The sequence below is a fragment of the Hydractinia symbiolongicarpus genome, chromosome 12 (assembly GCF_029227915.1).
Source record: "Hydractinia symbiolongicarpus strain clone_291-10 chromosome 12, HSymV2.1, whole genome shotgun sequence".
NCBI classification, from domain to species: Eukaryota; Metazoa; Cnidaria; class Hydrozoa; order Anthoathecata; family Hydractiniidae; genus Hydractinia; species Hydractinia symbiolongicarpus.
The window spans coordinates 11,209,500-11,232,952 of NC_079886.1; the positions used below are offsets into that span (position 1 = coordinate 11,209,500).

Consider the following 23,453-nt stretch of genomic DNA (forward strand, 5'->3'; position numbering starts at 1 on the left):
GATAATGAAATCGTTTCTTCAATCTTTGTATGATTATATCATTTCGACTTTTGCTGATGAAAAAAGACGAAGAAGATGGAATAGTAAATGGTATTGTGATTTATTTCTTAACCTTACGGTGACCAACAATTGTTGTATACCGATTCAGCCACCAAAGATGAATAAGGAAAGGTTTGAGGTAGTTTTGGCAACAAAGTAAAAGTAAAATAACTATCAAACAGTTTGTTTTTCTTTCAATCTGAAACTGAAATTTAGTCGGGGAAAAGTGACTAATTTACAGATGGCTAAATTTTCCTTCGATTATTACAACCTCGTTCCCAGTTCGCTTTTTTGATATCCGAGACCGGCGCGAGATTGTCAGAAAGAGAAAAATAGGGGTGGGGACGAGGTTGCGATTATTATTTACCCCAGATAAATCCAACCTTGTTTTTTCCTGACTAAGATACTTGGTTTTTGCGTTGGGAAGAGCTCTTTCATTTTTTAAATCTTTTTCAGGGCTTCTTTTCGTGTGTCGTTTTCTGCGCATGCGCGGTTTGGAAAAAATTTATGTAAGAGATTCGTACACATTTTCTCCTCCTATAAAAACGCTACAGGTTCTGGAATCAAGGTTGGGTGATAGTTCAAGATTCCATCCTTTATCCTGGTGTCTAGTCATATGAGACCAGGGGGGGATTCACACATTGGCGAACTCGGAAATCGCCTAAGGAGAAATTTAGCCTTCCCGCGCTTTCTAGAAACGTTACAATTAGGTTCTGTTTTCACTTCGCTTTTTTATATTATGTTGTAGCAGTGTCTCCTGAGATTTCCCTATTTCAATTCTTTCCGTTCATCATGGCTTCAGCAATGAACATGAGAGAACGCGTATAGTCTGCTGTAAGGAAAGCAGTTTGCCAGAAAAGCAGGCTTTGACTTTACAAAAATAATAGCAGTAACTTGATGACTACGCTTTCAGGTACATCTGTTTACTTTTAATTCCATTGATCTTAGAGTAAGATCACAATACACCTTTACGATAATTCAATTGTACATGTAGGAACGCCTACGGCTCTCCATCGTTTTACAATATCGGAAAAAGGAGGTAAAAATCGTGTTTTTATGAGAGTTTGCTAGAGACGAAAGCGTGTTTTCTCCAGTTTTTTTAACTTCAGTCGTATCAATTTCTTTCAAATTTTCAGGAAACGTTAATAATAATAACATACAACTTATGTGTACTTTTCATTAAAAACAAAACGTGGCAAGAAAAGTTATCACGAAAAAACGTGTTTTCTCATAATAAACTCTTATAAAAGTGTGATGTTTACCTCCTCCGATCGCTAAATAGGCTGCGATGGAGTGTTAGTTTTCCCGAATTATCGTATAGGTGTATTGCGTTCTATTGCTGTGCTAGCAAGTGTGAACATGAAACTGTTTATAGTTTCACTTTCAACAAACTTGAAAAAGCTTTGTGTTAAATTTAAAAGAGCTTTATTTTTTCTTGGGTTTCTTTTTTATTTAAGTAACAAGACATTTTATAACATCACAATAAATTGAATAGCTAACAATTTGTTGACTTCGTAACAACCTTTTATGTTTACTTTTGTAGATTCAAAGCTTCTGGCAGTAGACACTTTCCAAATGATTTTTTAACATGCCACGAGGCCAAGAAAAGAACACTAGTTTTGGGAGGAAAACTTTGACAAGACTTTATGATGTTTTGGTGTAAAATCTTGAGCCTCATATCGAAGTATTCCTGGAAATGGTGCTAATTATATACAATTCGAATAAGAGAAAGGCATGGCTTTATTTAATGGATAAAATGACAAAAGTTTTTCACATTTTCACTAAAGAAGTTGTCTTGCTGATAAACTTGAAATATGTTTGTGGTTCTACCAACATGGCGAACATGACTTAGACTTAGCATATATACTTATTACAACCCAATCCAGATGGACACAAAAACGTGTAATAATGTAGTTAATGATATCTGTTTTTGAATGATTTTGTTTTGGTAAAAATTTAAAGTATTTATAGTAATTATTGCATAACAGCTAAAAGGTATTTTCAAGTTTGTTTCAACATAGACCATTTCGGAGATTATGCGCCATTATGGATTTTCAAAGCTCGGTGGTGCAAGTTGAACTTTAACCCTATATGCCGTAGTAGAAAACTCTCTTAAAACACAAAAAAAGAAACGAGTTTTGTATACACTCTTAGGGTGTTTAGGTCTTCGCAATGTTTTTATCTAAGTAACAGGGGATAACACCAGACAACATTTATTTAGCTTTGACCTATTAATGAATTAGAAATAGTAATTAAATACACGTGTAGGACGTAGGGATACTGAGTGTGTTTTATTATTATTTAACGCTAAAGTGGATATTTAATCAACTTTAAACATATTTTAAAGATCGAATTATGCTTCTTACAACGTATGAAGATTTTTTAGAACTTAGTGCGAGGCAGCTGATTGACTTCTTGTCAGCTCTTACAACGTATGAGGATTTTTTAGAACTTAGTGTGAGGCAGCTAACTGACTTCTTGTCAGCTCTTACAACGTATGAGGATTTTTTAGAACTTAGCATGAGGCAGCTGAATGCCTTCTTGTGGGCTGAGTAATAGATGAGTTAATCGCCAGAGCTTTTTCTGCAATGGAACTTATTATGCAAATAATTCAAACAAGCTTAACAGAGTAATTTATTTATTTATCATAAAGATTTACACTTTAGTAATAAATTACTGCTATAATTGCGTGTCCTGATAATGAAACCGATAAAGACATACGTGTATATATAAATAATACATATAGGGCAATAGCAGCTATTTTTTTCTAATACCACTCTTGAAAGACTCAAAGATAGGAGTGTTTAAGTAGACGAATCAAGGGATAAATATAAAGATTAGTGTAATTATCATCGAAAAACAAAAATTTAAAAATATCAATATAATAAAAATTATTTGCAATTAAAATGACTAATGGCTCTATTCCTAGAATCTGAATCTGTTCACCATATCTCTATGGGCAGTGTATTGAAGTTTTCTACACCCATTATCGTGATCTGGTACAGATAGTTCGCTAAACTCTTCTAGCTCATTAAGATCTAAAGTTTTTTTAAAAGACTCGCAACCATATAATTCTGGAACAAAGTACAATGTATCAGGCCTTCCACGGGGAGCAGTAACACCTTTGCTTGTTGCTAACAGATGTCGATTCCAATGAATCGCAAATTCATTAAGGTCCTTTCTGATCAAATCCATAAAGCAGTAGCGTACACATTCAGCAATGAGTGCATCACCGGCATCTAAAAATCCTAAGTCTGCAAGTTCTCTAAAAAATAACCTCCACCAACTTGGTCTGTCTTTTGAAAGTTGTGACCAAAAAGATTCGATTCTTTGATTAGCTGTTGATGTACCAACAATAAAACTGCCAGTGCCAGCATATTCGTCATTATGCTGAGATCTTAATGCAATCTGAACAGCTTCCAAATTACAGTTTTCAGTACCATCATCAGACCTTTTTCTTGCTGGAAGACGATTTAACTGCTTAATAGATTTTATAAAAAAGTTTGTAATAACTTCAGGCTTTTTGTTTGTTCTATTAACTTCTAACCAAATAAGCCGACGGGAGAAACCGTCTATACAACCATGGATACTAAAACCAAACGGCTTAAGTTTGTCGTGCCCGTCAAAGATGCCACAAAAAATCTGGCCCAGGAACGCAATAATTTCTTCTTCTTAATCTTTTCTTTTTTATTAAAGAAACACCTTCAGGGTCTAATTCTCTCAGAATTTCCATCACAGTTGTTCTATTTACAGCAACTCCATATGATTTAATTATTTTCCACTCTTTTTCTTATTGATGGTGGTTAGTAGGGTGGTCAACCTACTTGATACGTTACTTGTTCTACCACTACTGCTAGCATGACTTGTGTTAGCTACACAAGACAGCGAAGACCTTGTGGCTGATGGTGTTATTGTAGTTGCTGTCAGGGACGAGCAGGACATTAGATTTTCAAGCTCCTCTTTAGCAATTTCACGTACCACAGACTTCATGCTCATGATTGCTTGACGACGGTTGAAAAATATAACACATGGCGAGGGGACTGGTCCCGTGTAATAAACCTCACAAAAGGTTAAAACTACGGACCAATGATGTAAAATTGCGGACCAGATTTTAGAATTCAAGTTGTAAAGAGCCACATGCAGAGAAAGTGTTAAGTGCAGAAGAGAAGTGTCAAAATACTGAAGGGAAGTGTCAAAATACAGAAGAGAAGTGTTTCGTTATATAGAAGAGAAGTGTTTTTGATTTGGAAGAGAAGTGAGCCATAGGGGCCATCGTACATAATGGCGCATAATCTCCGAAATGGTCTATTAAGAGTCTGAGCCAGAAATTGTTACCAAAAAATAAAAACAGTGTTTTTCTTGTTATTAGGCTAATAGGGCTAAATATTTTTTGACTGAATGTTGTGCTAAATCAGTGTTCATTCTTTCGTTTTTGTAGGTTGTTGTGTTGTAAAGTTGTTTTTAGGTAGCTATATAATCTTGCCATTTTTATTTTATTGTATTTATCTGATGTTGTTTATGTTGTTGTTACTATGATCTAAAATTACAAATAGAGCCTATTTACATATGCATTTTTCTGATGTTGTTTTTTGCTTATTTTTCTTTCAGGCCTCCTTTTTCATGTTATTAAATGTTTTGAATAGATTAAATATGAAAATTTTACCGAATTATAAAAATTATATGTCTTTTTTACTTAATTTAGTTTCCAAAAATTTATAGCCTTTAAGAGCTATTATATTTACCCATAACTTGCAAAGAAATTTTCTGGATGTGGAAGAAAGAAGAAGTTTTGCTGGTTAGCTAATTTTAGCCTTAATTCTTCTGAAAACATCATTTGGCTTTGATTTAAGAATTTTATGTTTGTTTTTCCAAATAAAATGTAAGAAATAGACTTGTAAAGGTCCTGTCTGCTGCATTTTGAAGTGCTGAAATTGGTAAAAAAGCTAAAGCTTCTGGGACTTCGCCCAGACGCCACTTAGGGGGCTTACAGCACCCCCAAGAGCCCCATATCTGATATTAACACGCGCAATTTTTGCGTAGCAAAAATTTTGGCTTCGCTTCGCTCCGCAAATCTGCTCAAGGGGAAAAAAATCCTGTATCCGCCCCTGGAAACAGGGAATTTCAGTGCCGAAGATGAATTACCATTTAGAATAAAAATATATATAGAAATGTTTTTTCAGTATTAACCGAATTTGTTCGTTTCTAAGCAAGAAAAAAAAACTTCCATAAATCTAGAATTTTCTCAGTAAAAACAAACACAAACATGACGTAATCATGATATAATTTAATTACACTTGAGCTCCAACGCAGATGATTTCGTGAAAATCTGAAACATTTGCATGCCGTCATAGAAATTTAAATAAACGATACTGTTCATGAAGAGAAAAAAGGAGGTGAAGTCTTTAATTTTTATTTTGTGGATGATTATATGCAGGATCTTATCCGTCAAGAAGACGTCACGTCGCCGATTTTCTGAAATTAGCTGTGATTTGCAAGGAGGATTTTACCTTATCGGTCACGTCAGTGATGCGATAACAGATTATCTCTATCAAACTGTGCTTCGTTGCATATAAATCTTTCTTTTCAACTGAAACCCCTGACATTTTACATGGAAAAATCTTGTAATCTGTAAAAGAGGCAACAGTTGTTCTGCGTTTAATCGGATGTGATTTTACTAATAATCAAATCACGTGAAACATGCTGACGTCAGGTAGATATTGAAAGGGAAAAAACAGTTGCTGTGGCGCGTTCTTCACTAAAAAGTATAAATATGCTAGCTAACGCGAAGTTGAAGCATAGTAAATATTTTAGCTGTAGAAGAGTGAATACAAATTGAAAAAGGTAGATCCTTTTTTTATTTCAATTTGTTTTTTGTTAAAGCACACGCCAGTCATGAACTTAATATTCACAGCAATTTGACTTATTTTGTAGAAAAGACAAAAAACATTTTAAAGAAAGAATTGCAGAATATATAGACAAACAAGAGATATCTTTCAGAGAACATATGGATAGCGGTGCCTTTTGCGTAACAGATGAACAGCAATGCGTACGAGGTGCTTCATATTCTGTTGGTACTGTGGGCATTCAAGAGAGCCATCCAACAGCTCCCGACTTTGATTACTCTGGTTACACTGACCAAACAGAATTTTACAGAGCGTTGAATGTGAGTAAAAACAGGCCATGTCATGTTAGAACAAGTGGACGATTTAAAACACGAGCTTTTCGAAAGATTGTAAACAAAATCCAAAAATATAAACAAGCCACACAATTAATTGGAACAGGAACAACTCTGGTTATATGTGCTATTGTTATCATTTGTTTGTTGTGACGAGATTTAAATATATAGTCTGACCACTATAACATTTTCCACGCGAAATATCTTGGTCAAAAACTTTTGACTAAGATGTCAATAAAGAGACTAGAACGAATGTATATGAATAATACCAAAAAACAGCAGTAGGGAAGAGTTGGTAAAATTATCGCAGGATAATGAAGAAGAAAAGTAAAAAGTTAGAATCCTAACGGTTTGGTTATTTTCATCTAGAATACCAAGACATTATACTTACAAGGAAATTGGTTTTCGTATAAAATAAACAAGTTATTCATAAAAAGAAGAATTCTTTTATAATATTATCCACACAAATAAAATACAGATTTTTTAGATGCAGAATGTTGTGATGGCAACAAATAGCATACTCCTGAAGGAAAAGGTATTTCCAGGACCATGTGGTTCCAGGGAGGGTTGAAATGTTCGAATTTACGTTTAATTCACTTATTTCTTTCGACCTCCTCTCTCTTTGACATGAAGTTGAATCAACGTAGAAGATGAAAAGTTGTAATAAGCGAGTGTGTTCGAATCTTTGATGAACAACGTCTAAAAACAGGAGGATATGTTAACACACTGTATATAAACCACGCCTTTAAACGGCCAAATTTTACGGGAGTTCAATTTTTCTCTAATAATTGGACTTGTTTAGTCTTATTATAATTATCGTTCATTCGTTAACTTTTACAATTTTTGTAAACCCTAATTTAAAAACGGATCCACAAACTTTATCTTTGAAGTTAGACCTATGTTTCTACACAAGCAAACAAAAACAGGGTGACGGAAAGACGCGGCGTAGAAAGTACTGCGACATAAACTCTAAAATAGCTTCTCTCAGATGTTTGCGAGAGAACACTCTCTTACAAGTGCTAGGATAGATAAAGCAAGCCACTTACACCTAACTGTAACTTCTGTTTTCCAGCTGGCATATTTATCATCTCGTTGATCTTAGCTTTAATGACAGAACACTAAAAATAAGGTGATATTCCATTATGGCGATATGTTAAATGTAAAAATGTGCTGACGTCAGCACTGAGACATAAAGACATTAAATAAATTTTACGCCATCTTTGATACACAATTTGTACGTTTTTGCCAAAACTTCGGCCCACTGCTTTTAAATCAGTTAAACAAAGAAAATCTGGAAAATGACAGTAAAAGCCTGCTTCTCATTGTACACTGGTAAACAAAAAACAAAAAGGAAAAAAAAATAAAAAAAGTAAAAAATAATAATAAAAGCAATGATATCATTTTTTCCAAAATTGTATGCGCGTTATTAACATCCCACATAATAAAATCGACGCATATAGTCTCACTTAATCGCATTGGAAGTATGGATTGTATACGAGTAAAACCAGGTAACAAAAAAAACAAACTATTTATTACCTGGTCTGTCACAGGTAGACAAATCTTGAGTACTTGTCCCTGGCACTGCCATTCTGTTTTATCCGGTAATTCTGGCACTTGGACACGGAATGTAACCGGTAATCTGTTTTGTGCAACAAATGTATCCTCTGGTACTAGGTCAGTTTCAGTTTCTACCCTGGCCTTTTTCGTTGCCGGTTCCTCGTCTTCTGCAGGGGATGGTAAAACAAGTTGGTTTCCTTCTATTCCAGTTGAGGGCATCGGGGGCGGCATAAATCCAGGTTGATGGGGCGGCATGTTTTGCATTTGTGGAGGCATCATCATATTTGGCGGTAACATTGAAGGCGGGCGCATCATAGGCATATTGGGAGGATGGGTTTGATTTGACATGGGCGGTGGCATCGGCATGTTGGGCGGCATATTGGGAGGCATACCCATTTGCATATTATGGTGAGGCGGAGCAGACACAGGTGCAGAGCTCACTGGCATATTTCGTGGGAGAAGAGGAGGGGGTCCCTCCACAGGCTTGTCTATACTGGATCCAGTGAGGGTGGTTGGAGGTTGCGGCGGCTTCGATAACTCTGCGCTAGAAGTCTCTATTATAATAGGTTCAGTAGGAGTTGATACAACAGGCGGTGCCGACTCTGTAGGACGAGAAAAGGGAACAGCAGGACCAATTTTTTCTGCTTCTTCTGACGGTCTAAAAAAAGAGTTTATTTCTACAAGACACCAAGATGTTTATTTTTATTTATTTAACCACACTGTGGTGTTTGTTATTAAACGCTTTTTATATCTGGTTTAAAAACGGAGCACAAATATTTACCATATGCGATTTATATACAACAGTAACTGAAACTATATTTATCTTAGTTTTTAACAGAATGGTGAAAACTTTGGCATCCACCTTAAATATTAACAAAAACTCGGAATATCCAATGACTTACGCGATACTAAATTTAATAGTACAAGACGTTCATGCATGCGCATTTCAACACAAGCGAAAAACTTACAGTAAGCCTTTAGATTTGTGGATAGCTTTGATTTGGTCTTCAAACGTGATATTTGAATGAGCTAACTTCGTAGCACGCTCCATACTAGCCGTGTGTCCATCCCATATTTCTTTAGTAGGTTTCTTAGACGCTTCTTCCTCTCCCAGTTTTTTACCAATAAACGTTTCTTCGATACCAACACCAAAGATATCTGAACGTCGTTCGGCAAGTTGTTTCAGCGAATCACCAATGTGAACACCTAGAACAAAAATAGAAACGTATACACGCTTAAATTTGAAACCAGATAGAGAGCTGTCTCGGAAACTATGTGATGCCATGTAGTGCACGTGTGTTTTAGGGAGGGTGGCTTGTTCAAGCCTGTCAAAGAATATCTCTCATGCCAATAGTGACGTCGCGAGTGACGTCACAAAAAAAAAGTCCAGATGTGACAGGGTTAACCGAAACAAAACGCTTATCTAAGATATTATGTTTTAGCATACAAGATAAAGTCTGGCCCAACTTTGTGGCGAAAGCGCAAGAAAAAGACTGCGTAAACACGTTCGACGGAAGCACTAGCTTGGCGCAAGATCTCGAAGCATTTTGATATTTTTGTGTTTAAAGCACAGCTTCTGTCGTGTGAACCAGAGAACGCAAGTAAACGCAGACGTAACAAACACAAGAATATTCTGAAATATAAAAACACAGAAACTGTGATAATTTGAAAACAGAAATAAAAAGTACGAAAAAAGAATCTTTCAAAGAAAAACTAGCAGAAAACGTCCGCATTTGTTTACCATTAATCTCGTTTTTTGCTCTTACACTTTTTTGAAGTAATTATAACATATTATAATTTAGGTAAGTCAAATAATATAATTCTTATACTTCTTTTTAATGCATTATATTTGCTTATGTTTTCTGTGACGTGTATGGTAAATAAAGTGCTAAATTGAGTGGAGTTGATTTTAAGTAACATCAGAACTTTGCTGACCTGCTTCTTAAAGGTTTTTGGTAATCTATGCTATCAAGCTGTCAAGACAAATCTTTTCATGTTTACTCACCTTGTGCAAGCACATCATCTTGCTGTCTTTTCTCTTCAATTAATTTCTCTTGTTGTACTTTCCATCTAGGGTCAAGCAGGTTAACCTTCATGTGGTTGGCCATGGATTCAACAGGAACTTTCTCTCCTGTAAGAGGAGATATCAAATACTTGTCGGACAATGAACTGCTTGTACTCTGCTTGGATGCTTTCGGATCGTAATTTTTACGAATAGGTGCGTTAAGACCGGGCATGGGAGGCATAACTGGGGGAGGCATTTCTGGCGGTTTTGCACCTCCCTCTTCATCGTCACTTTCTTCTTCCTGAAAGGTAACAACAATTTCAGTAAATCTTTTATTTATAAATCACTACATGTCAGAAACTTTCAGGTCAAAAATTTTTCGGATTTGCTTCTTATTTGCGAAACTTAATTCCCTCCAAAAAAAACCCTACTTTGTGATTCCTAATAATAAGTAAAAACCAAATTATGTTGATACCGATAACGATTTTCTTGTTTTTTTGAGGAGCCAGTTGATATTAAATAAAAATAATCAGAATTATTCAATTAACTATTAACAGATAAACAAGTTTGATCATTTTGATCATCGAGTTGTGAAAATCGAATAATTATCAAAAGATTTTATCTATTTTAGTGGCATTGGTTTCTGGGCCTACAGAATATTTGGTCCTTAACGTTTGGGCATCAGTATATCATCAAATAATGCTATAGATTTTGGCATAGTAATCGAAACAAAATCCATTCCAAGTTTTAGGTTGCCAAGGTATGTGCCATCCAATTCCAAAATATTTAATCACTCAAGATTTACTCACACCAAGCACGTTGGATAAACAGCAATTTAAGAGTTGGTAACAAAGTTTCAGAAACTTAACTACAGTATGACACTAACCATATCAGAGCCAACCTTCTCTTCATCACCTTTCTCCTCGTTATCCTCTTGTTGGAAAGGTTGATACAACTCTTCTTCGCCCTCTTCCTCCTCCTCCACGTCCATTTCAATCTCTTCAGCATTGACTTCGCCACTTTTCTACAAAGAAATAACTCTGCATAAGAAGCATTTCACAATATCCCTACAGTAAAAGTTAGTCCTGTTTGAATTCCACTTCGATCTTTTTTACAGAAGTTAAATATAACTGTTGTTATAAAAACCTCATGTAAACAGTTTACAGTGAAACTTAGGTTTTGGTTGGCGTAAAACAGACTGCGGGCCAAAATTTTAATTCATTCGGACTAAGCCAAATTTGGCATAAACACAGCACTTTGATTTATGGGCGAAGTGAAACTTTTACACAACGCTGCCTATAAGAGTACGTTACGGAAAAATTAAAAAAGGCGAATATAGACTCGCACTTTCAAAGCAACTTGCCTTAATGTAGGAAAGGTTGTCTACTGGTTGCAGATCTATTTACATAATTATATAAATTAATGTAAGAAAGGTTGTCTACTGGTTACAAATCTTTTTACATATTTACATAAATTAATGTAAGAAAGGTTGTCTACTGCTTGCAAATCTATTTACATAAATTAATATAAGAAAGGTTGACTACTGGTTGCAAATCTATTTACACAAATTAATGTAAGAAAGGTTGTCTACTGGTTGCAGATCTATTTACATAATTATATAAATTAATGCAAGAAAGGTTGTCTACTGATTGCAGATCTATTAACATAAATAATCGTTTAATCTTCAACACGAACCTTTGGATCCCTCCTCCCACTTCAAATCTTTGGGTAGAGAGGGCTACTTTATCTTTCTTATGGCTGAAAACTTAAATAGAGCTTCCGATTAAACCCGAACTTGACCAGTTTCCCACCTTGCAGTCCTGGGATACAGTCGCTCAAAGTTGGAAATTGTTTTGTGTTTTAAAAAATGAATTTACACTGTCCGGAAAGAGTTAAAAAATGTGTTTAAATAATATTTGATTGTAAAACCCAGATTTTTAAAAATTTGACAAGTCAGCTAATGCATAAGTTACTTAAAAACTTTACTTCAGAATTCAGGATAGTTGACTATTCGGAAAGGACCTATATTGACAGGCTAAAATGCCATACAAACCTTCATCTTCTCGAAGCGTTCTTGAGCTAATAAACGTGCACCAAGTTGGTCTTTTGTAACTGGAGTAGGTAAGTTAGCTGAAGATAAAAACACAGCAAATTAGCTTCATCAAATGATCCAAACGACGCTGTAAAGTTGTAAAATATATATCAATAATAATTATGGTGTTGATTATATATACAAGAGTGGATTAGCAGTATCAAGGCGCATTTGGCGAAAATATTTCTGTCCACCTTTTACAAATTTGGTAAATTTGAGTTCGGAAGGGAGGGGGCATTAACATGACATTGGGTACATAAAAAATGTAGCTATGCAGACGTAGTTATCAACTTTAAAATAGATGACGACTGATGGTAGAATTGCATTTGTAAACTTTTAACTAAAGAAATTGTTAGAAACACAGTGAACGCAAAAATAAACAATTTCAAATTTGGGAAAAATGGTAAAATGATTGATTGTGAGTCACTGAATGTGACTGCAAAACTGTTTGGAGCTCTCTTGATGTAGAAACAAAATCCTAGTTTCCAGGTTACTAGATGCCTTGAATTCATTAAATCTAAAAGCTTATACGCTAACCTGTTTCATTCTCTCGAAAATTAACAGTTTCCACAACAACAAAATCATGCCAATCAATCTGTGCAAATGCAACTACAAAAAAAATATAATATACGTTGACACAAATATGGGGAATAATATAAGTTGATATAAGAGACAGGAAACGTTGTCTCATTTATTCACGCAAGAATATATATTTAAACAAATCCATTATAAAGTGCAGTTAGTGTCAGAAGGCTTAGTAAAATCAAAAAAAAAAATTAAAATCTTTGCAATCTAAAATTAATTAGTCAAATGATAAAAAATTACAGAAGAAAATAAGTTTTAAGTTGCGACAAATATTTAACATTATGTAGCCACTATTTTATTACATAATTGCAGATATTTTAGAGGACTTTCGCATGCATATAATTTTTCTAGGTAAGAATTTAAAAATACAATTTGCAAATCTCTTTAAACTTTTGTAAGACTGTCACATAAAAAGAAAGTTCACATAAAAGTTTATGATGTAATAATAAAAAGAAAATAATGTACTTCTTTCCCTTTCTTTTTCATCCTCAACTTTTCTTTTCTCTCTATCTTGAAATCTTTGCCACTCAACTCGATACTTAACACAATCCAATACCTGAATAAATCAATGAAACATATACAATTAGGGTAACATTTAATCAAACTGATTAATTCCTTTCATTCAAACTTCAAACAAATACCAATTATTATAAAAGTACTAACTGTTAACATGTATTTATTGTCATATAGAACAAAGAGTAAGGCAATATCACTGACCCCGTAAATATAGCTAAGAAAGTGTTGATTTGTACAAGAAAGATTGCACATGAGTATTGGATGATATTATTGAGCAAGGAAGCAAGAGAAGCTGTTGGATTCTATCAGAAAGATCATAGACTATCGGAACAAAAGATTACTGAGCAAGGAAGAATATTAGAAAGTCTTTTAGAAGACGAAAGGTTAGTGGTTTTACTAATTATCACTAACATGGGATAAAACTTTAATAATACAAGAAAAGAAAGTTTACCTTCCATGGTTCCGAAAAATCTTTGCTTAATTTCTTTGTAATATCATCTGGTGGTAGTAAGATCTAAGAAAGAGGGTGGAGCAGCAAATTTTTTAATATTATTCCAGTTGTTGTTATTACCAAAGCCTATGAATTTTTAGAAATGTAAAGTGTATTTCTTCTTTCTTAAAAAGCAATCATAAAACACCCATCTTTTAAAGCGTCTATTTTTTTGGCCTGAAATTTCATACTTAGCTAATTAACTTGCATACCCTATTCCTGAAAAATAACCATGAACAAGTGAAGAAGCTTGTTAAACAGTGTAATACTTGTAAAGATACTCGATTGACAACAATACAAAATACTAGAACATTTTGTGATTTGTGGCAGCTTGATGAAAGTGAAAACTTCTTAAGGTTAAAGAAACATAAAACTTCAGAAGAGTCCCACAAAACCTGAATATATTTGTGACAAATAAGCTCTTAAGCAATAATCTGAGCCTTCCTTATCAATTGTCTTCATAAAAAATTATACTTTTGTGTACTGTTCCACTAATCGAGTGAAATATTGAAATAAGCTGTGTTGTGGGCGAAGAAAATCGAACTGGTAGTTTCTCTAAAAAATAAGGTAAAGTTGAGAAAAATAAAGACAAATTAAATAAACAAATATAGTATGTGCAAAGATTACCTGTTCTCGTGTCATTAAACTTGTAAGAAAATCTTTACCGTTTTTTGCTACAAACTGAGCTGTAAGTTTTACGATGTCTCTGAAAATAAACAACATACCATTAACAACATAACGCATAGAAAGTTATAAAATTTGATACTGTTTTTGTTCGAGATTTTTTTTTACAAAGCTGAATACACTTTGTAAGGAGTTGCTACTATGGGTGGTGACCAATTGAAGGTTCCACTCTCCATCTGTAGACTTGTACATATTTAAAAAATTCACATCAATGCTAGTTGTCTGGTATTATACTATTAACAAAGTATAAGCTTTTTTATTTTTATTTTACTTTCTACATTACTTTTCTTTGACTACATTTTAAACTTTATACTTTTATATGCTGGCAAGATTGCTGTTTAACAACTCCTTCAGTCAATTATGGTGCAGCAAAATTAAAAGTGGTTTCATTTTTGTTCAGCTGGATTTGGGTTCAAATTTTTTTAAAAATCTGTACACCAAATGTGCCAAAGTTCGGCAAGTGAAACTTTTCATTTTCTAGAATTACATTTTTATATGTTGATATTTATAAACAACACTCCATGGCGGTTATTTTCAAAAATATATCTCCTATAAAGCCCTATTATTAAATTAAATTTAACTTTTATAGTTTTAACATTGCTAGGCCATAAATATTTTCCATCATGATTAAGGAAAACAAACAGTAAATCCTCGATTAAGCACCCTCTTGAGTAAGTGCCACCCTCAAATAAGCGCCACCCTTAAAAAGCGTCCCATTTTTCTATATATTAATACGGAAGTTGTGTCAGTCTGTGACCGCCAAAGTGGGTATCGTTATTTTCTTTTGATGTCGACGAAAAACTTATCTCCAATTTCTTAATCTATGTGACGTTACTACGTGACGTCAAAAACACTACTTTAACGTCAATATCCTATATTAAATTAATGAAGCCATTACAAACTTTTAGGCCAAATAACTTAGAAACGAGGTGATGACGTCAATGGTTTTTCACCGCGTGGGTAACTGGGGACCACTTGGGACCAATTTGGGTATGTTTCCCAAACCTGAGTCCCTAAATCTGTTTCGGAATAAACGGGTTAGAGACGTCATCAAAAACCTTCAAACTCCCATATCTCTGCAACCGTTTGTAAAAAGGTACATGATCCTATACATTTTCTTTATCACCATTTAAAGATCTATACGATGAAGGCATTAGATATATAAAACTCTGGAAAAAAATTTTTTGTGCGTTTTTACTGACGTCAGCAAAATTTTTAAACCCTTATATCTTGTTAGGCGTTTGTCTAAAATATATGGTCCTATAAATTATTTTGATGAGCGCTTTGAGCTCTACACAATAGGGGAAACATGAAAACAAGGTTGGAAATTTTTTTGTTGTTGATGGGTTGCAGACGTCATCAAAATTCAAATGATGCTTCTTTTTTTTTATCCTGCCTCAGTGGATTTTTCCACTGGCTTTATCAACTAGTTTTAACTTATATCTGAATGAGCACCACCCTCGAATAACTGTGTTGAGTCAGCTCTATGTTAAAATGTGTCTTTATGTTTTGTCTGCCATGTTTGTTCTTTAATTTATATAACTATTGTGTTGTTAAGTATTTTTTCAGTCCACCTGTTCACTTGAAGTCACTGAGTTGATCACATCTTTTTCAATGTTAGGAAAAAAGTCACAAAATCAATGTCAAGAAAAGTTTTAAATAATCTTTTAATAATCTTTCAGTTTATTTTTCACTTGGCAAGCTGGTATGCATTATATATGTTTATAAATATTTGTTATATTTCACTTAGTCATTTTTTGAATTTTCACTACATACATTTTTCTTATATATTGTAGTTTGAACACATCGTTACAAGCATGAAGCATTTTTTAATTATAGGGAATTTCAAAAGAAAAGAGACTTTTCTTATAGTACACCAAGATATGCCAATTCTTCATATCAACACTATATGGTCAAGTTCGAAACAGCTTACTTGTTGTTTTTTGTTTCCAATTCATCATGAAGAATAACAGCAAGCCGAAATTTTTTAGCAACACAAGTTGTTTTTTTGAAAAAGCGCTGCCTGCATAAGCACCACCCTTGATTAAGCCCCACAATAAAAGAATCTAATCTTAAATAAGCACTGCAGTGCTTAATCAAGGTTTTATAGTAGTTTAACAATAATATGCAAAAACAACTTTTTTGAAGTCAATCACAATGGCAACTTTTAGCTTTTTATAGCTTTCTGATGTATAAGACATCTTCTTCAGTTATAAGAGTTCTGACTTATCATGTTAAATCACCACTTCCCTGATATCTAAAAGTTTTTATTCATACTTATATTCTATTCTATTTCAATCAGAAAACATGTGGTAATAAAGTCAAGACTAAGTCAAGATTAATTTATTATTTTCAACTGAAAACTACAAAAGTCTAATTATATTATGTAAATCTACAGTCCTTTATCTTTTTCTTATCTCATTATTTTACAAAATTTATTGAAATTCAATCATTATAAGTTCACTTACAAGTCAATGGCAGAGATAGTAGGTGGGTCTGCCATGTATTCATACACAGGAGGAGGATCTTTAGGTATTATTGTTTCAACAATTTGAGCAGATTGCTTCAACTGTAAAATAGAAAAAAATTTTAAGAATGAACAAAAGTCATAAAATTACAAAAAACAATATTGTAAATAGTTTACTTTTGTTTGCTGTTGTGCTGGTTTGACAGCTTCCTTTTCTTGTGGAGCTACAATAAACATTAAAAAAATGAAAATAAAATGTTGTACAAAATCATGAATTAAAAGAAAAAATATTTTGAAAAATAGAACTAAATGTTTTATTAGCCATTTGTAATTGTATATAGCACATTACAATAATATTTAATTGACAGAACAAGTTATATAAAGGTTATATAATACATGCCTGGTTCCTCCTGATCATTTTCTCTGAAATCCTTTAATTTGTACTCATAATATGCATGGTATGGATCGTTGGGATTCAAGAAATTAAATTTGACGTTATCGGCTTCATTAGCACGAATTCTGTCCTCAAATTCCGGACCTAAAAAAGAAGAAACAATCTTTTGAAAAGGAGTCGTGCTACATGGCCATAAGTAGGGTAATAGAACTATGATTTTTAGTCCACTCCATACAATTTATTCTTTGACTAAGCATCAAATACTTTGTTTAATTGATTGTTGTTCTATCATCAAGCCAGCCTTAGGTATAACAATGCACCCTGATACTGTTTGTTTAACTCCTTAAGTGCTACCCTTCCTGTTGCTGTGTTTCTACTGCATGGCAAATTGTGATATCTGGAGTAGCTAAAAAACTACAGTACTGGAAAAAGGTTGTGTAACATCGCGCTTTGCATATCGCGACGGTATTCTCGATCCGTGATAGATGTTTTTTTACTTTCAAATTGTATCGAGAGGGCTTCGCATCGCATCCGTCTCGATGTCATTCTCGAAGCTATCGAGGCCATTAACACTTTTTCATAAAAGAACTATTTTAAAAATAAGAGTGTATTCAACAATGATCGCGGAGGTTTAAATATAATTATACTTCCTTTGTGTTATATTTTTTAACTTGTGCATGAAAATCTAGGGTATAAAGCTAGCGTTAATCTTTCTTTTTTAGATCACATTTTAAAAGCTTAAGAACGAAATGCGGCGATAGAAATGCTTTTTTTGATCGAAGTTAAAAAGTTTATAAACGAAATGCGACGATAGAAATGTTTTTTTAGATCTCATTTTAAAAGCTTAAGAACGAAATGCGGCGATAGAAATGCTTTTTTAGATGGAAGTTAAAAAGTTTATAAACGAAATGCGGCAGTAGAAATGTTTTTTAGATCGAATTTTAAAGTTTAAGAACGAAAAGCGACAATAGAAATGTTTTTTTAGATCGAATTTTAAAAGCTTAAGAACGAAATGCGGCGATAGAAATGCTTTTTTTTGATCACATTTTAAAAGTTTAAGAAGAAAAAGCAGCAATAGAAATGCTTTTTTAGATCGAAGTTAAAAAGTTTAAAAATGAAATGCGGCGATAGAAATGCTTTTTTAGATCGAAGTTGAAAAGTTTAAAAACGAAATGCGGCGATAGAAATGCTTTTTTAGGTCGAAGTTAAAAAGTTTATAAACGAAATGCGGTGGTAGAAATGTTTTTTAGATCGAATTTTAAAGTTTAAGAACGAAAAGCGACAATAGAAATGTTTTTTTAGATCGAATTTTAAAAGCTTAAGAACGAAATGCGGCGATAGAAATGCTTTTTTTGATCGAAGTTAAAAAGTTTACAAACGAAATGCGATGATAGAAATGTTTTTTTTAGATCACATTTTAAAAGTTTAAGAAGAAAAAGCAGCAATAGAAATGCTTTTTTAGGTCGAAGTTAAAAAGTTTATAAACGAAATGCGGCGATAGAAATGTTTTTTTAGAAAAGTTTAAGAAGAAAAAGCGGCAATAGAAATGCTGTTTTAGATCGCGTTTTAAAAGATTAAGAACAAAGAACAGCGATAGAAAAGCTTCGATAGATCGCATTTTAAAAGATCGCATTTTAAGTTTAAGAACAAAAAGCGGCGACAAAAAAAGCTTCGTTAGAAATCGCATTTTCAAAGTTTAAGAAAAAAAGTATCGTTAGAAAAAAAATACGTTAAAAAAGTAATGCGCTAGAATTACTTTAATAAATACGAAAGTTAAACATTTTCTTATAATATACACCTATTTAAAATAAAAAAAGATAAAGCCGAGATGTGTTTGAAATAAAAAACTTTCTCTCTATTCTCATTAAAAAAACTTTCTCTTTATTCTCATTATCACCCAAATCCGTCTTGATGTATTGCGAATACATCGAGACGGATTTTGTCACGATACTCGATTCTCGATAGATCACGACAATTCATTCTAATTGTTTCTTATTATTATAAACGCTGTACATCGCATATCGCGGGAGTCCACGCACGTTGTGCGCTTGATATGTTAAACAACCTTTTTCCAGTACTGTACAAGCCCCTCAGTTGCGTAATATAGCATCAAAGTAGGGGTTAACAAAAAATATCTAAAGACTTACCATTTCTGGCAACGAACAAAGCTGTTCTATCAACAATATCTGTTAAAAAAACATGCTAAGGAAACATAAACTACACTGGATTCAAAGAAACATACACACATGTAAAGGAAAAATATCATTGAACAAATAAATAACAAATGTTTGTTATATCAACGTACCCTTGTTTACATAACTTTCTTAATGACCCAACCTTAGTTGTACCCTGTATGTATACCTCAATTGAAAAATTACCTAAGAAATCTAAGCAAGGAAATCAAAATTAAATGTAGAAACAAACCTGGAGAATAAATGTTTTTTAGTTTTACGCTTTAGACATGAATTGTTAATAGGGAAAATGTGGATTTATCACTGTGTTAGATAGGCAATATTTAAAACTAGATTAAAGTGCAGGCAATCTATGTTTTAGTTAATATATCGCACTGAGAAGGATACTTCTTACTTCAGGGGGTGGATAAATAATACCAATAGTTGGTTTTGAATATAACTCGCCATCTTCGGATGAGCGTTCATAGATTTTTCCATCTTTTTCCACTTCTGTCTTCCCACTATTGTCATCTACCTCAATAGCAACAGGTGGCATTTTCTATTATGAACTAAAATTTTAACAGCATGTATAACTACAGGTTACAGTTTAAACGGTGGTATTGAAATTTAAGCTGTTAAAGCTTTAAAAATTCAAAATCTTAGTACACATCATTATTTATAGGTGTACAAGCGTGTAATTTTTATTTCTGTGCATCAGCCTTCTAAGCACACGCGTGTACACCATTCATGCACCTCAATATTAATTGTAATATAACGAACATAGGAATACATGAATTAAATTTCAAATTAAGAATCGTCCCTTGGTAAACATAAAATATATACATGTGCCATATTTAATTCTTGTCACAACCATTGTTTGTGCTTGAGCAAGAGCAGGAGAAGGTACAGAATCATGAATAAAATAGAAAGCAGATGTAACCATTGAACTTTGTAAAAGGTCCATTACATGTAGCAAAATTTAGAATGACAAATAATGTATAAGCAGTCTTTTTCAGGAGGGGCGTACGATCGCACGCGCATGCCTTGGCACACGCCTAAATCGTTTTAAAAAACGATTTAGGGATGTGCCAAAAAAAAATAAAATATAAATATTGAGTTCTCAAAATCAACCTATAAAATCCATTTTGTAGTGGAGATGGCAGCCCTCAAAATAATTTTTGGAGACTTGTCAGACAAAACGTTTGATAGATTTCCGTATTGGTCGGACACTTTTAGATTTCAGAATTTATTGAATAGTCCTGGTCCTTTTAATCCATGAGCAAGCCTATGCATAGCCAACCTGACCATCCTAGCTAATTCACAGACTCCTGACTTAGTTAAAAGAACTACGTAGACATAAATCTCTTTTGCCTGGCTCCTTCGTTGTTGGTAACCAGCTCTTGTACCAAGAAATGCAGTTCTTAACAAATGCGGAGGTGAACGCCAACGGAGCACGGATAAAGCAAGTCTGCAAAACTGCACTTACAGGCGGAATAGACATTTTATCATGGATTTAATTGTAGATAATTTCTTTATTTGACAAAACAATTGGAAACCATAGCAGGTCCGAATTTAATAGATTTTTTCTTTATGCCTGTGAAAACGAAACTCACGTGCGGTATAATTTTTTTTCTGTGAAGATTTTGTTAAGGTGTAGCTGAACTTTCTGAACGAATTTTTAAGTTTTATTTAAGCCACATGGATAATGATTTTTTTTAATTTGAAAACAAAGCATATTTTTGCCTATTTGCTTGTGATGACCTGAAAAATAAACAGTAAATACAAAAATGACAGTATAGTCATACATACTACAGTACAGTCCAGATGTAAGCGTACGCGTACGCTCAACTTGCAAAAATAATTGCTTTCATTAAAAAAAACAATAGGATAGCGAGTTCCTTTCAAATTGCGCGAAAATAATTGCTTCGTGTTAAAAACAAAAGCATAGCAAGAAACATTGTTTAAAAACAATACTCTGCGCGTGAAAAAATTAAACGCGAAGGCCATTGAATTTTTATTTTTTTTTAACAACGAAACTAATTATAGTAATGCGATTTTAATCTGATATATTTAAAAAACACAAGCTCTTTTAAAAAACAACAAATCCAATGATCTAAATATTTTAAAAAAACTAATGCTACTTTTAAAACTTTTAGTAATATTTCTTTATCGTCGAAATATATTTTTTAACATGCGAAACTTTTAAAAGTTCTTTTTATAAAAAGCAATGTTTAGCAACGCAAACGGAAAACGTAACAAACAATGCGGACGATAGTTGGAAGAAGGTGCTTAAAGATAAAGGAGTTAATAAAGTTTATATATAAGGTATTTATCAAGTATATCTTATTTTAAACTATTAAAAACAGTTCTTTTAAGAACTTCGCTACCACATAGTAAGTTTATTTTAATTTTTATAGTTTTTTGAATCATTAGTGTCTGTTTTTCTTTTCTTTTCCGGGCATTGTTCGGGTCTCTTCGGGGTTTTTCGGGCAAATACCTGATTTTTTTAAAAAACCCTGAACTCGCCCGAAAACGCCCTGCATTTTTTTACGGCGTATGGGGCTTATCAGCACCCTCGTATAGACACCCATAAAAACGCAAATTCTGGTAAAACTGAAACTTATCTATATCCTGTAAAAAATCTAAAACATAGTCTTTTGTCAAGCTCCTGACTTAAACTCTCTTCAGTAAAACAAGATCCTACTACTAGTTGATAGTATATATTTTTGGTAGCTAGACTAGGTATCCTATATAGCTATATAGCTAGCTATATCTTTTTCGATAGCTAGGTAGCTATACTCTACAATTTTGGTCAAAACTTGTTGTGAAAAGACAGCTAATGTTGAAGTTCATTTCTATATTAGATTCACACATTGTCAATGTTCAGAGTGCACCAAAAGGGTGGACTCTTACAACTTGACTGGGGAGCAGACTTATACAACCTAGGATCTTTAGGCTATTTGGTTAAGTCCAAACTTTTAATATGTGCTAATTGTTGCTGACGTCAGCATGGCCATTTTTCACGAATTTTAGAGCCTTTGTTAGCCCAACAAGGATTATTTGTTTCAGTGTGTAGGCGTAGTGAATGTGACTAGCTAGCAACTTTTCAACACCGTCTGCTCTTATGCGCGCCTGGCCTACCCGTCCCCGTGTGCAAAAGTAGCGACTTTGCAGCCTGCCAGCTGCAGCGCATTGACTGTTTGACACTTTTGTCCATATTTTCCAAAATCTTAGAATGAGTTTCTTACCTTACTATTACGACTTCCAAGTAGTAAAAAAAAAACGCGTGTCTCCTAGCTAGAAAAAAAAAGAAAGCGCGACGAACAGTGAAACCGCCATTTTATTTTTCACACGGATCAAGAAGACGGTTAACGATGAGAGCGTGGGTGCAGGGGTTTTTTTCTCCGGGTTTTTTCTCCGGGACGGAAAAACCTGTAACCGTTTTTTCTTCCCCTAAACCTCCCTTACCTATTATTATATAGTACTAATATGTTTTAAATCACTTGACTAACACACACCACTCCTTTCCGTATATTTAAAGATGTTTTTAGTCTACTTTCCGTACTCTATAAGACGTTAAAGAAAGCAACACCGCATAACAAGTTTCCGTTTCCTGATAGTAAAAAACTAAGAAGCCCTGAAGGAGGGGAAGGCGAGATTATAAGGGGGCGTTAGACTTCTGTACACCTGAGACCTGCCTTTCAACATTAACCTCGTTCCAAGGGCAATTTGCCTTGTTGATGATGAAACTCTCCGCAATAAGGACTCGGGGGGGGGGGGGGGGCACAAGAGCCCTGGGACGAGGTTGTTTTTTGATTTCCGTCGCCGCTACGCGGGGCGGAATCTTTAAAATCGCCTGATGGAAGATAGATACAGTAGAGTCTCCATGACTCGAACCTCTATTACTCGAACGTCTCCTTAACTCGAACCAATTCGTTGGCACCGTAAAAATTTCCTAGTAAACTCTTATAAAAAAACCTCTACTACTCGAACCTCCAACTCGAATGTTCCCTTAAGTCGAACAGATTATTTTTTCCCTTGAAGGTTTTTGACTCCATAACTCGAATTGTGTGGCATTTTAAAAAAAAATGATAAGTTTTCCTGATCATTTATAACTCTTTATCATTTTCATATTTTAATGTTTACGTGTGTGGTGGGCCTTATATTGTTCGAATGCATGATTCGAATGTTTTGTTTGTGTTTCGAGCGACAACGCTTTCTCAACCAATTTTCAAAAACAGAATTTCATAGCAATCTGACAATGGCGTCTGTGGCAGG

The 23,453-nt window shown here is 33.8% G+C and overlaps 1 protein-coding gene across 1 annotated transcript; it reads right to left on the reverse strand.

Moving 5' to 3' along the window:
- Nucleotides 1–6,549: 6,549 nt before the first annotated feature.
- On the reverse strand, nucleotides 6,550–22,517 carry LOC130621432 (splicing factor 3A subunit 1-like). The gene is made up of 18 exons (XM_057436716.1): nucleotides 22,424–22,517; nucleotides 19,584–19,744; nucleotides 19,152–19,190; nucleotides 17,011–17,148; nucleotides 16,788–16,834; nucleotides 16,612–16,712; nucleotides 14,087–14,165; nucleotides 13,934–14,014; nucleotides 13,421–13,483; nucleotides 12,919–13,009; nucleotides 12,406–12,477; nucleotides 11,830–11,906; nucleotides 10,663–10,800; nucleotides 9,777–10,077; nucleotides 8,740–8,977; nucleotides 7,751–8,429; nucleotides 7,261–7,332; nucleotides 6,550–6,913 (listed from the first exon to the last, which is right to left on the reverse strand). Exons 2-18 carry the CDS (start codon nucleotides 19,729–19,731, stop codon nucleotides 6,812–6,814), a joined length of 2,466 nt encoding a protein of 821 aa, XP_057292699.1. The 5' UTR covers nucleotides 19,732–19,744; nucleotides 22,424–22,517; the 3' UTR covers nucleotides 6,550–6,811.
- Between the last annotated feature and the right edge of the window lie 936 nt (nucleotides 22,518–23,453).